General features: G+C 36.6%; 1 protein-coding gene across 1 annotated transcript; it reads left to right on the top strand.

Moving 5' to 3' along the window:
• Positions 1-10,581: 10,581 nt before the first annotated feature.
• aplnrb (apelin receptor b) lies at positions 10,582-12,572 on the top strand. Its single transcript, XM_051120871.1, has one exon. The coding sequence runs from the start codon at positions 10,678-10,680 to the stop codon at positions 11,752-11,754; it is 1,077 nt and encodes a 358-aa protein (XP_050976828.1). The 5' UTR covers positions 10,582-10,677; the 3' UTR covers positions 11,755-12,572.

Genomic DNA, 12,572 nt, shown 5'->3' with positions numbered 1-12,572 from the left:
AAGACCCATCTCTTTAACCTGGCTTATATGTAATACACTTACACATTTATATAATTTAGATCCGTTAAAGGATTGTTAGGCTGCATTAATTAGGTCAGCCAAAACTGGGAACACATCCCTGAACACATGATGTACTTGTTACATTGTAAGAAAGAATGGCATCTACGCTAATATTAGTCCGTTTTGTTCTTATTTCGAGGTCACCGTAGCCACCCAGATCCACACTGAATCCAGATCAGATGGTCACTGCAGTTCCCTGGATCCAGTCCGTATCCAGTCCAGATGGTGGATCAGTACCTAGAGATGACCTCTACAGCCCTGAACGTCAGCGGAGACCATGACAACTACATGAGCCCCAGAGACAGATCCCCTGCGAACACCTCGTCAACACACCCATTGGCACAAGATCTCTGCTCAATCTGACTTTGTTGCAGCCTAGATTTCGACACACTATTTCCCTGTTTAATACTCTAAAGCTGCATTGATACAATCTGCATTGTAATAAAAAATGCTATAAAAATGGATGTGAAATTATCCGTTTTTTTTATGTTTTTGTTATTTAGTTTTCCAATTTTACAGGAGCACTTTTGAAATGCTCCAAGTGGGAGTGGATATCTTGCTTGGCTGAAAACAGCAGAGAAACACATCTTGTCATGCTGAAAACAAAGCAAAGACTGTTGTTAAAGCTGATAAATGTAAGCATTATAAACCTTAAAACATTAAGAGCACATATGGACCAAATAAGAATATGTATTTTGTGCCTTTGCATTGATTTGCCTTGACATTATGATGTTTTAGATCTTGTGAGAACATGTAAAAAACATGTATGTGTTTTTTAGAAACAAATACATGAATCACTAAATGTGTTTCAATTTAAAAAAATAAATAAATGTAAACATGTATTGTTTTGTGGGTTTATTTTTTTATATTTTCACCTGAACACTGGTATTGTGTTGACCATTTACTCCATGAGTGCTAAATTTGAACAACAACTTTGGTGTTTTCATCATCCGTTCTGGTGTTAATATTTTACATTTTAAGAGTTTATTAGTAACACTGTCAAGGTGTTAAAAATGTCAACACTTTCAAAAGTGTTAGTTTAACACTTTACCAGTGGTATCCATATATACACTGGATAAGTGTTCATTTTAACTCTGAGGGAGTTAAATTCACCCGTTAAAATTTGTAGTGTATAGAGTCTAGGGTTAGTAGGACTAGTTATGGTAAATTACTAACACTTTGCAGGGCTGTTTGCCAGAATGACCCTCAAATTTAGCGTAGCAACAATAGATGAGGACATCCCTCCTGATATGTGCCAGATATTTACATCAGAAGCAACCTTTCCTCTCCTGAACAATGGCCATCACAAAAGAGCAATGAAAGAGTGATTTTTAAGGTCAAATGAACCTATTAGGAGTCACCCACAAACTCTGGCCGGACACGTTTGCATCAGTCAGAGTCGCCACATGTACTCAAGATGGCTTTTCCTGTGTTTGGCCTCTGAGCGTTTCACTTGAGCCATTAAGAGGGCAAAAATCGAGACGCCACACTTTTGGACGCACTTCAATGCGTTTGTCTAATTTTAAAACAAGCTGTGATTAAATCAAAGCTCAAGACAGAGTGCTAACTTCCTACACTTTAATGCGGCGCGTCGCTTTTGCTCACGGAACGATAGAACGCCAAAAGAGGAGGAAGCCGAGCCATGGAGATACAGCGCGGGGACAAAAGACACTCAGCTTTCTTGAGAGATCTGTGACTCCGCTGCTCTCTGGGGGCAGGAGATAAGACAGACTTAAATAAACACTGCCAATTGCTAACTGCTAACAACACCGGCGGCTTCCATACGGATCTCATCTTTCAGCTCATTTAATTGGGCTGGACAATTGCTTGTCCTGGCTGCTCTGTAAATCAGCACTGCTGGGGTACATGTGGAAAGAAAGCCAGCCGTCTCGAACGTCTAGCGCGGAAGCTGAAACGTGTTAGTGTTACATCTGCCTGATTAGCATCCGATGTTTTCAACAGGTCGTTAAATACAAACTGGCAGAGCAGCGGGGCAAATGCTTATCTAGATTTTGGTGAGGAAACTCTCAGCAGATAAAACACCCACAAAGGAGCTCCAGGAGAGAAAATACTGAACCGTATTCACTCCCTAGGGAAGTCTGACTCATTGAACTCATGACTTCTGATATAAGGGAGCTCATATGGTTGAAAAACTCAACTTTTTCGAGTAGCACAATGCTCTTTTCAGAAGAGAAAGGAAATTAGTTTACTAGTAACAAACTACTTTTTCCAACAAGTGTGTCCAAAATGCTACTTTGTTATGGTCACATTGTGTTGCGCACTTTACAGTCGTGCAAGACAATAATCAAACGCTAGAATGTCCTCTTTTTCCCTCTATGATTCATTTAGTTAGTTTATTCAGTTAGTTTGTTCAAACCGTTCCAAAAATGATTCACTGATTCTTTCGAGTTCCTTGTGGTGTTTTCCCTGTTGAAAAAAAGAAACAAATAGAACCCATTACAGAAAATTCGAATGGTTTCCATTACAAATAGCATTACAAACATTACAAAACATCAACTTTTAACCATTAAAACCATTAAAAATTGTATTCTGTAGTGTGTTTTGGGACATATACCATTAAGACTTGGTGGTTTTAACAAGACACTAATAGAAGGCGACCAATTACCAGTAGAAACCCACAGGGTATATGTGACCCTGGACCACAAAACCAGTCATAAGCACGGTTATATTTGTAGCAGTAGCCAAAAATACATTGCATGGGACAAAATTAATGTCCCTTATGACTGGTTTTGTGGTACAGGGTCATATATTACAGTCAAAATCAATACAAGTCCCATTATAACTGGTAAAACCATTACAATTTTTTTTTTCAGCAGAGTTGTCTTTTTGTAGCAAGGTATTTTGTTAAATGCAGCACTTCAAGAAGATATTTGGAAGAATGTTGGTAACCAAACAGTTGATAATATGTAAGTCAATTGCTCTCATCACCTTTTTGGTTACCAACATTTCTCAAAATATACCCAAAATATTTGATTTCAATAAAAAAATATTTTAAAATCTGAAGAAAAAAATAACAAAGGTACAAGACTGTGAGCTTTAACTACTATTTAACTACAATCTATGGTGACCACCTGTCCCGCTTTGCATTGTACCGCACAGCATTTTCACTCCTTGTCCCGCACGTCGCACAGAGAACATTTCTGTTTGTTTTTAATTATCATATGAAAACGTCCATGCGTTCTTTTGCCTTTTTAAGAAAGCTTTTTATTTATTCTTTTTGCAGCGTAGTTTTCATGCAAAGGATTTGCCGACCTCATAGCACCACCGACGGAAATGGTCGAGCGCACACGGAAAAACACGATATTCTCCATTTATTTTAACCAATTAAAAAAAATCGATGTAGCTTCCAGACACGACTTTCTTCTTTTTTTAATAGTTCGTTTGAGGCGGTTAGTGACTAGAGCGTATATTGCAATGCAGGGGCACATCAGAATGCGTGAGCACAAATCTCTTCTCTCGCAGGTGGATTCTCTTACTCCAGTGGTTTCCAAGTTTTTTCTTCCGGGCCCCCCTTTTGCAGAATAAAAAAAATTCAAGCCCCAGCCCCGCATTTACGCATAAATATAAACACTACTTCAGAAGGATTTATTTGAAACGTAGTAACGCGCATCCCAGAACCTGTGCTACACAAGCTTTTGTGCTTAAAAAGTATACAACATTTTATTTTTTGAAAAAAATGACCAGTCATTTCACTAGATAAGACCCTTCTTCCTCAGCTGGGATCATTTAGAGCCCTTTGAAGCTGCATTGAAACTACATTTCGGAAGTTCAAAATCGGGGGCACAACTGAAGTCCATTATATGAAGAAAAATGCTGAAATGTTTTCCTCAAAAACCATAATTTCTTTATGACTGAAGACAAAAAGACATGAACATCTTGGATGACAAGAGGGTGAGTAAATTATTTGTAAATTGTTGTTTTGGAAGTGGTTATATATTTTAACAATATCCTTAGTACCTTTCTAGGTCTTGAACGTGTCAGTTGCATTGTTGTCTATGCAGGGATTTGACAAAAAAAATCTTAATTTGTGTTCAGAAGATAAACAAAGGTCTTTTTTGGAATGACATGAGGATGAGCTTTTTTGGGTGAACTGTCCCTTTAAGTAGCTTTAACTGCTGGTAGATTGACTTTAACTACTTTAAAGTAGCTTCCCAAACACTTTTGATAATTAAAGGATCTTAATGCGTGACCAAAAACAGATACGGATCAAGTGTCTTGTCCTCATGATCATTGTTTGGGGTCATGGCAGGACAAGAGAGTCAGGAAGGGGGTTTGAGTAACCTGGGATGTTTGGCCATATAATTAGCTTCCTTGCTGTCTCCAGGAAGAGCATACGGATGTTGTCCGCACTCTTGATCCCGCGATCCTGTTTTCAAACCGTCCCCTTGCTAATTGCATTTCCATGCATTTCAGATTCAAACTAGAAACTCTACCTGAAACTCATTTAAAACAAACATCCACACCTTCAATACACTGCCAGGCAGAGGGTAGTGTGCTCAAGGGGTGAAAAGAAATGGCCATGTGACGGCTCCAAGGTGTGAACTCGTTCATTGTCCCGTCCCTGGTGCTCAGCGACTTGGTGTCAATGAGTCGGAAACTCTTGTTAGAATCGGTCAATGAAGCACGGGTGGGGTGCCGTAAAAGACCGCCACACCTTTCCATGTGAAGAGGAACAGCTTACGTATTTACAAATGCCTCTATGTGGTATCAGTCAACTTTTAAGATTTGGAATCAACAGGCAAATCAATTAAGCTCTTTTCTGAGCCTAATCTTTGTGTGTGATGCCAGAGATGCTGGTCAGAGCGTATCAACACCTGAGAGACGCAGCTGACACGTGACACTGGGGGGCCGTGGATCATCAAACATCAAACAGACCGGAGACCCTCACACTCGGTCTATCATGGCAGTCATATGGCGTGCGAGACGGTGGGAACAAATACGAGAAATGCATGAAGACAAACTTTTATCATGTTTATCAAACTAAATGCACTTTGATGATTCCATCCTGCTTTTTTGTTAGAGAGATGAGGGGATTACATTTCATTAATGACAAGCTACTTACACCAAATGAAGTCTTTTTGTTCAAAAAATTCTGATGCTCTTTTATCTCTTTTATTTATTAATTGTTGGTTAAAAGTTAACATGGTCAACACTACTGCTGGTGGGGCCCATACATCATGTTTGTGACGTCAAATAAATAAATAAATAAATAAATAAATATAAAATAAAATAAAATAAAATAAAGTTAAAACAATACTAAATTATAGGAATTATCAGGTTTTCTACTTTAAGTTTTCATGTCCTTAAATGTGTTACTTGCTGTTTCTTTGCAATTATCTGTGAAATTTGCTAGCAATTTCTTTGTAGTTAATTGTAAAATTTACTAGCAATTTCTGAATGAAAATTGTTTCTACACCAAATGTTTTATGGCCTTGGTGTAACAAAGAAAAATCTCAGAAGAGGATTTATATGAGGGCTTTTTAATGCTTCTTAATATTTTTTATCTTAAAAATCTTAATAAATGTTTCACACAATTGAATTGTGCATTACTTATTTGTTTGTTTGTGTATTTATTTATTTAAATAATTATTTATTTATTTATAGGACAAATTGTATTTTAAAAATATATTAATTTAGATTTTTTTCTCTTTTTATTTCCTTTGTTATTTTGTTTATATCTAATATCTATAGTTGAAGATCTTTGATCTATTTATTTATTTATTTATTAATAAATAAACTATATATCTAATATCTATAGGCAAAGATCTTTGGTAATTTTATTTTTTTGTTTGTTTGTTTATTTTATTTATGGAAACAATTATATTTTAAATAAATGTAAGGCTTTTTATTTTTTTTTTTTTTTTTTTTTTTTTTTTTTTTTACATTTTTAGCTTAAAAAATCTTTTTTTTTTTCCAGACAACTGAATGCCTTGTGCATTACTTATTTATTTGTTTGTGTATTTATTTATTTATTTTTAGGACAAATTGTATTTAAAAAAATACTATTTTTGTATTATCATTTTTTCTGTTTTGATTTCTTTTGTTTTTATTTACTTTCATTTTTTCTCTTTTTATTTCCTCTTTTATTTTGCCTGTATATCTAATATCTATAGTTAAGCATCTTTGGTATTTTAATTAGTAAACTATATATCTGAAGATATTTGGTATTTTTATTTATTTATCTGTTTGTTTGTTCATTCATTCATTCATTTATGTATTTATTTATTTTATTAACTAAAATATAATTATATTTTAAATAAATGTAAGGCTTTTTAATGTTCAATGTCTTTATATTTTTAGCTTAAAACCTGAATGCACAACTGAATGCCTTGTGCATTACTTATTTGGTTGTTTGTGTATTTATTTTTAGGACAAATTGTATTTTAAAAATATATTAATTAATTTTTTTTTTTCCTTTTTTAAATTTATTTCCATTTTTTCCCTTTTATTTCCTTTTTTATTTTGTCTATACATCTAATATCTATAGTTGAAGATCTTCAGTATTTTTATTTATTTATTTAATTATTTAATGTATTAAAATAATATTTTTTAGTAAATGTAAGACACTATTTTGATGTTCTGCTTTAAATATGTTATTTGTGGCAGCTACAATAGTATCATATTAAAAAAAATAATAATGTTATTAAGCATTAAAGCAATCATATTATCACTCAAAGTTGTGCTCTAGTTTGAGACACAGCAACTTTATATATATATAATACATTTTTATATAAATAATTTGCAAATAAGTATGCATTGTAACTTAAAAACAACTGAATAAGAAATAAAATAAAATTACACCACAATAACATATGCGGTTTCTTGCAGAGTAATACTTCTTTCCGTATCATTCATTCATTCATTTATTTAAATAAATTGATTTCATGGGAAAAAACAATTCTATAATTGCTAATGGTCGACAACTGCTGTTTTGTTAAGATTTAATTTGGCTGAAAAGTAAATAAGCACAATTGTTCGCTCTGTCAGGAGGCCTATGTGTTTTCTCAGTTGTCTAAAACATATACATACACACCTAAATCTGTGCAGCTCTCACACAGATGCCATGCACACATTTGTTCCTATTAAGCAGTCCATTTGCAGGGCACATTGAGTCTGTTAACTTCTGAAAAACACAGCCACTAATTATCCATGGCCAAGGTTGGGCACAACGGATCAAAGAGGCTGCACTGAATCCAGCTGCTCGGAGAGCTCTGTCACTCTGCCTGTACATGTGTGTGCATGTGTGTGTGTGTGTGTGTGTGTGCGTGTGTGTGTGTGTGTGTGGTCTAACACTGCGCTTGCCATTCATTCCATGTATGGTTTGTGCATGCAAATACCACATCAAACTCTGTCATGTGTCAACAGAGAAGCCACAGATGCTAATAGCAGCTTCAGTCCCATCATTTAACAATTAGAAACAGATATAAGATACTTTATTTTGGATAAGGGACACTTGAGACTTACGGAAATAAATAATTTAATTGCTGAGGAATAAACAGTTTGACATTTGTTGGACCCCCAATTGCTTTTGTCAGGTATTTGCATATCTATCTATACCATTTGTCCCATTATCATATCTATCCTGTTAAAATCAAGGGGAGATAAATCCAATGCCACCTGTGATGTGTGTATTTGGATGGGGGTTGAGATAACAGTTTTAGCAGTTCTCATTTCAGTAAAGAACACATAAAAATTCATTTAAAGTAAAGGTTCTTTTTTGGAACCAAAAGTTCTGTGAACCTTTAACATTCCATAAAAGGTTCTTTACAGTGGAAAAAGATTATTCAAATTATTATTCAAATGTTTTTCACTTTTAAGAACTTCACTGGAAGGTTCTTTATTTTGAAGAGTTTCGGGTGTTTCTGTAATGGGAGGCACATTTCAATCTAAATTTAATTCTTTCTCAGAACTACCAAAAAGAGCTTATGCACAATGTTTAGAGGGAGTTTTAGAGATTTCGACAGCTAGCAACCGTGTTGAGTCATTTTAATGATGTCACAGCTCTTACAGCCTCCCGTGCCTGACCGGTGCACGTGTGTGTGTGTGTGTGTAGGAGCGGGTCAGGGAGGGATAGTTGTGTCTGAGCGGGTCAGGTCCTCGGCGCCACTGACGCCTCATCGCTGAGAGACGAGGAATGGTGCCGAGTGAAACCTCCCGTCTGCTCCTCCGCTTTGAGACAGTAATACCACTGAGCCAAATGCTCTGGCTGATGCCGTTTACAGTGGGGTTTCCTCTGTCAAATAAACCTCACCTCTCTGCTGTTGCTGATATCCTAGCTGAGCTCTGTCTCTTGTTGGCCTTTGATTATAAATTTAATAGATTATATTATTTTTCCCCTGCAGTGTTTTCTGGAAAACCCCTTTTAATGCAATGCTTGTGAATTTTTAGATATGATGAAGTCATAAGACATGTTATATTTGGACTGCATCTTGCATAAGGACATGAAGTGGGTGGAATGGTATTTTAGTTTTATTTAGGAATTATCTGACTGATTTTTTGGAACTGAGTACTTTTAAGTTCTAGTTAAACTCTTTAGTTGCGTGTTGATGTTATGTGTAATGTTCTAATAAAAGCTGACAAAGTTTGTTTGTGTGTAAGTAATTTATTAATAATTTATATGATTTATATTAAATAATATGCATTATGATTTAAATAAAAGCAACCGGATAAGAAATAAAATAAAATTACACAATGTTAAAATACATTTATTTTACGTTATAATGCGTTTATTGCAGACAAATACTAATATTTCCCATTACTAATTTATTTATTTAGTAAATAAATAAATGATAGATAGATAGATATATCACCGAATACTATTTATTTATTTATTTATTTATTTATTCCAAATAAGTAAATAAATGAAAAATGATAGATAGATAGATATCATTGTTCACAATTAATTTATTGATTGATTAATTTATTTCAAATAAGTAAATAAATAAATGATAGATAGATATCATTTTTCACAATTTATTTATTTATTTCAAATAAATAAATGAATAAATAAATAAATAAATGATAGATAGATAGCTAGATAGCTAGATGGATAGATAGACAGATATCACCATTTACAGATAATTTATTGATTAATTAATTTATTTCAAATAAGTAAATAAATAAATGATAGACAGATAGATAGATATCATCAATCACTATTTATTTATTTCAAATAAATAAATAAATTAAAAATGATAGATAGATAGATAGATAGATAGATAGATAGATAGATATCATCAATCACTATTTATTTATTTATTTATTTATTTATTTATTTCAAATAAGTAAATAAATATATAAATATTTTAATTAATTGTAAGGTACATAAATAAATGATAGATAGATAGATAGAATCACTATTTATTTATTGTTTAAAAGATAAACTGTATAATTTTCAAATCTTTAAAATGTAATAAATTTAAAGTGTATTTGAAAACTTTATTTTTATTTTTTTCTATTCTGTTTTATAATTCTATAAAAAATATATTTTAATAAGTTATAAGGTATCAAATATTTACTTATTTTACATAAATGATAGATTGATCTCGTTGTTCACTAGTTATTTATTTATTTATTGTTTAAGGGATAAATCGTAAACTTTGAAATCTTTAAAATATGTAATGAACTTAAAATGTAGTTAAAGACTTGATTTTTTTTTTTTTTTCTATGAAATAATTCGTTACTTTCAGTAGGCTATTCTGTCTACTTTCTGTCAGTGTACCATTTCTTTCTTAACGTTTCTTTATTTTGATTCTTTATTTGTATAAGGGAAAACGCGGAGGTTGAGCATTTTGTTCAAATTATTGTGTGGTTATCCTAAAATAGCCTAAATTACGGGCTTCAGCGTGTAATTTTCAACCTGAGAACTGCGTTAAAAACTCAAGAGATCGTTTATAACATGCATTGCTGAGGCTCCACTAACATTTTTCGGATTAACCTGGACATATGTGATCTTGCTCGGGCAAGTCCGTGAGTGCGGCATGTTAAACGCATTGGGATGGAAATTAGAGCCGTCAAATCGTCCAACTAATAGACCGTTGTTCACACTTTCACATCCGAGCATTAAAATATCAATTTATCCGTTCAGGGCAAAAACACACGTCCTGACATGTCAGCTCGAGACGTTTCACGTTTCATTTCAAAAGTAGCAAAATTACCTGTTTATATTCTTGCGTGTAAAGTAGCCTATGATAGTTTATTCGGGATAAATAGCCTACATTAAAAAAAGTGCAAAGCAGAGCTCTGTCAAGACAATCCTCTGTTCTCTATTTGCAGCATTATTTACGCCAGTTAGAACGTACGTGTTGTTTTTCAGCAGCTCTGCTTGTAAATATTTGTGTTTATTTGTTATTGTCATATTTTGTTCTCAGATCCGCTGGGTTTTTCCTGTGGAGGCTGCAGTGTGCGGGTAAGGGGAGGGGTCGCTGTGGGAGGGGCGTGGCCAGGGCTGAGGGGAGGGGAGTGTGAGATCCTGAGGGATTAAAAGCCACAGTTTGTTCAGATGAAAGCACATTCTGACCTGAACACATCACAAGCTGACTTCTCTGTGATCATTTAGATCACTGATACTTTAAACACTGAAAGATCTTTGGAGGAATGAATGCCATGGACAACATGACTGCTGACTACAGCCAAGACGACTACGACGAGGGAGTTAACAGCTCGATGTGTGACTTTGAAGAGTGGGAACCGTCATATTCGCTGATTCCTGTGCTCTATATGCTTATCTTCATCCTGGGCCTCACTGGAAACGGCGTGGTCATCTTCACCGTATGGCGGGCACAGTCCAAACGAAGAGCTGCGGATGTCTACATTGGAAACTTGGCTCTTGCTGACCTGACCTTTGTGGTGACCCTGCCTCTGTGGGCCGTCTACACCGCTCTGGGATACCACTGGCCGTTTGGCGTTGCCCTCTGCAAGATCAGCAGCTATGTGGTGCTGCTCAACATGTACGCCAGCGTCTTCTGCCTCACCTGCCTGAGCCTGGACCGCTACATGGCCATCGTTCACTCCCTCACCAGCACACAGCTGCGGACCAGAGGACACATGCGGGCCTCTCTGGCCACCATCTGGATTCTCTCAGGTGTGCTTGCTGCACCCACCTTGCTGTTTCGCACCACGGTGTACGACGCAGAGACCAACCGCACCTCCTGCGCCATGGACTTCAGCATGGTGAGCAAACCGGGTCAGGAGACCTTTTGGATCGCCGGACTTAGCATCTCCTCCACCGCTCTCGGCTTTCTGATCCCGCTTCTGGCCATGATGGTGTGCTACGGATTCATCGGCTGCACCGTCACACGTCACTTCAACAGCCTGCGCAAGGAAGACCAGCGCAAGCGCCGTCTGCTCAAGATCATCACCACGTTAGTCGTGGTGTTTGCTGCATGCTGGATGCCCTTCCATATCGTGAAGACCATGGACGCCCTTTCGTACCTGAACCTTGCCCCTGATTCCTGCACCTTCCTGCACCTCCTTCTTCTGGCCCATCCTTACGCAACCTGCCTGGCGTACATCAACAGCTGCCTTAACCCGCTCCTCTACGCCTTCTTCGACCTCCGCTTCCGCTCTCAGTGCCTCTGCCTCCTCAACCTGAAGAAAGCCCTTCACGCCAGTCCCCCCAGCTCCCTTTCTTCACAAAAGACCGAAGCCCAGTCGCTGGCTACTAAGGTGTGAGGAGGTGGGTGACAAGTCCGCAACTACCCTTGAACTGTTACACAAGAACTTTGTTGTTGGGGACAAGCAGACTTTCCTTTTGTATCTGACTGTGGGAACTTGAGGAACCAGCTTTCCCTGTCCCGGGACTATACGTAGGTACTCTGTGAACGTTCTGGTTCCGAAGAACTTGATGCAGTCTGTTCACAAGCAGCCCGGAGAGCAGACCCCATCCGACAGCTGCACTCCAGACGTGCGGGAGAACAAGCGAGGAGTTGCCTCTGGAGCTTCATTGACTTACATGGAGCTCCGGGGTGGTGGGTGGTCCACGGAGGGGTTCGAGAGCAATTTATGGACTCTTTACGTTTGAAACTGTATTAGTGCATTTAACCATGCTCCTTACCGTCTTGTTTTTCTCAGTTGCTTGTTTATTTTTTTGTCCTTTAAGCACTTGTTCGTAAGGGGCAGAGATAAGAACCCCAGTGGCCAGTCTGTCTTATCTAAACCGTCAAGATTGGGGAGGGAGGGATGGGTGCTTTACTTGAGAAGAAGTGTTGCAGCTTGATTAAAGACTTTCGGGGGGGGGAGGTGGGTGTTTTGGGGGAGACAAAAACATGGAGGGGGTGAACTCAGACAGACAGATGGCAGTTGACAAATGTTGTCGGGGAAAAGGGACGTCCAATTAATAGGTGGCAGCTTTGACAGATGAGATACTGTGTGTGTGAGCTAATGAAATGTGATGAATTTTTTATTTTGACATAACCTTGTGGAAAAAAAAAACAACAACTGCTGTATGATGCTTTTATGCAGTACTTTATGAATAAAACGTATATTATGAA

The sequence above is a fragment of the Labeo rohita genome, chromosome 10 (assembly GCF_022985175.1).
Source record: "Labeo rohita strain BAU-BD-2019 chromosome 10, IGBB_LRoh.1.0, whole genome shotgun sequence".
Classification (NCBI taxonomy): domain Eukaryota; kingdom Metazoa; phylum Chordata; class Actinopteri; order Cypriniformes; family Cyprinidae; genus Labeo; species Labeo rohita.
This window is presented reverse-complemented; position numbering and strand designations above follow the sequence as displayed.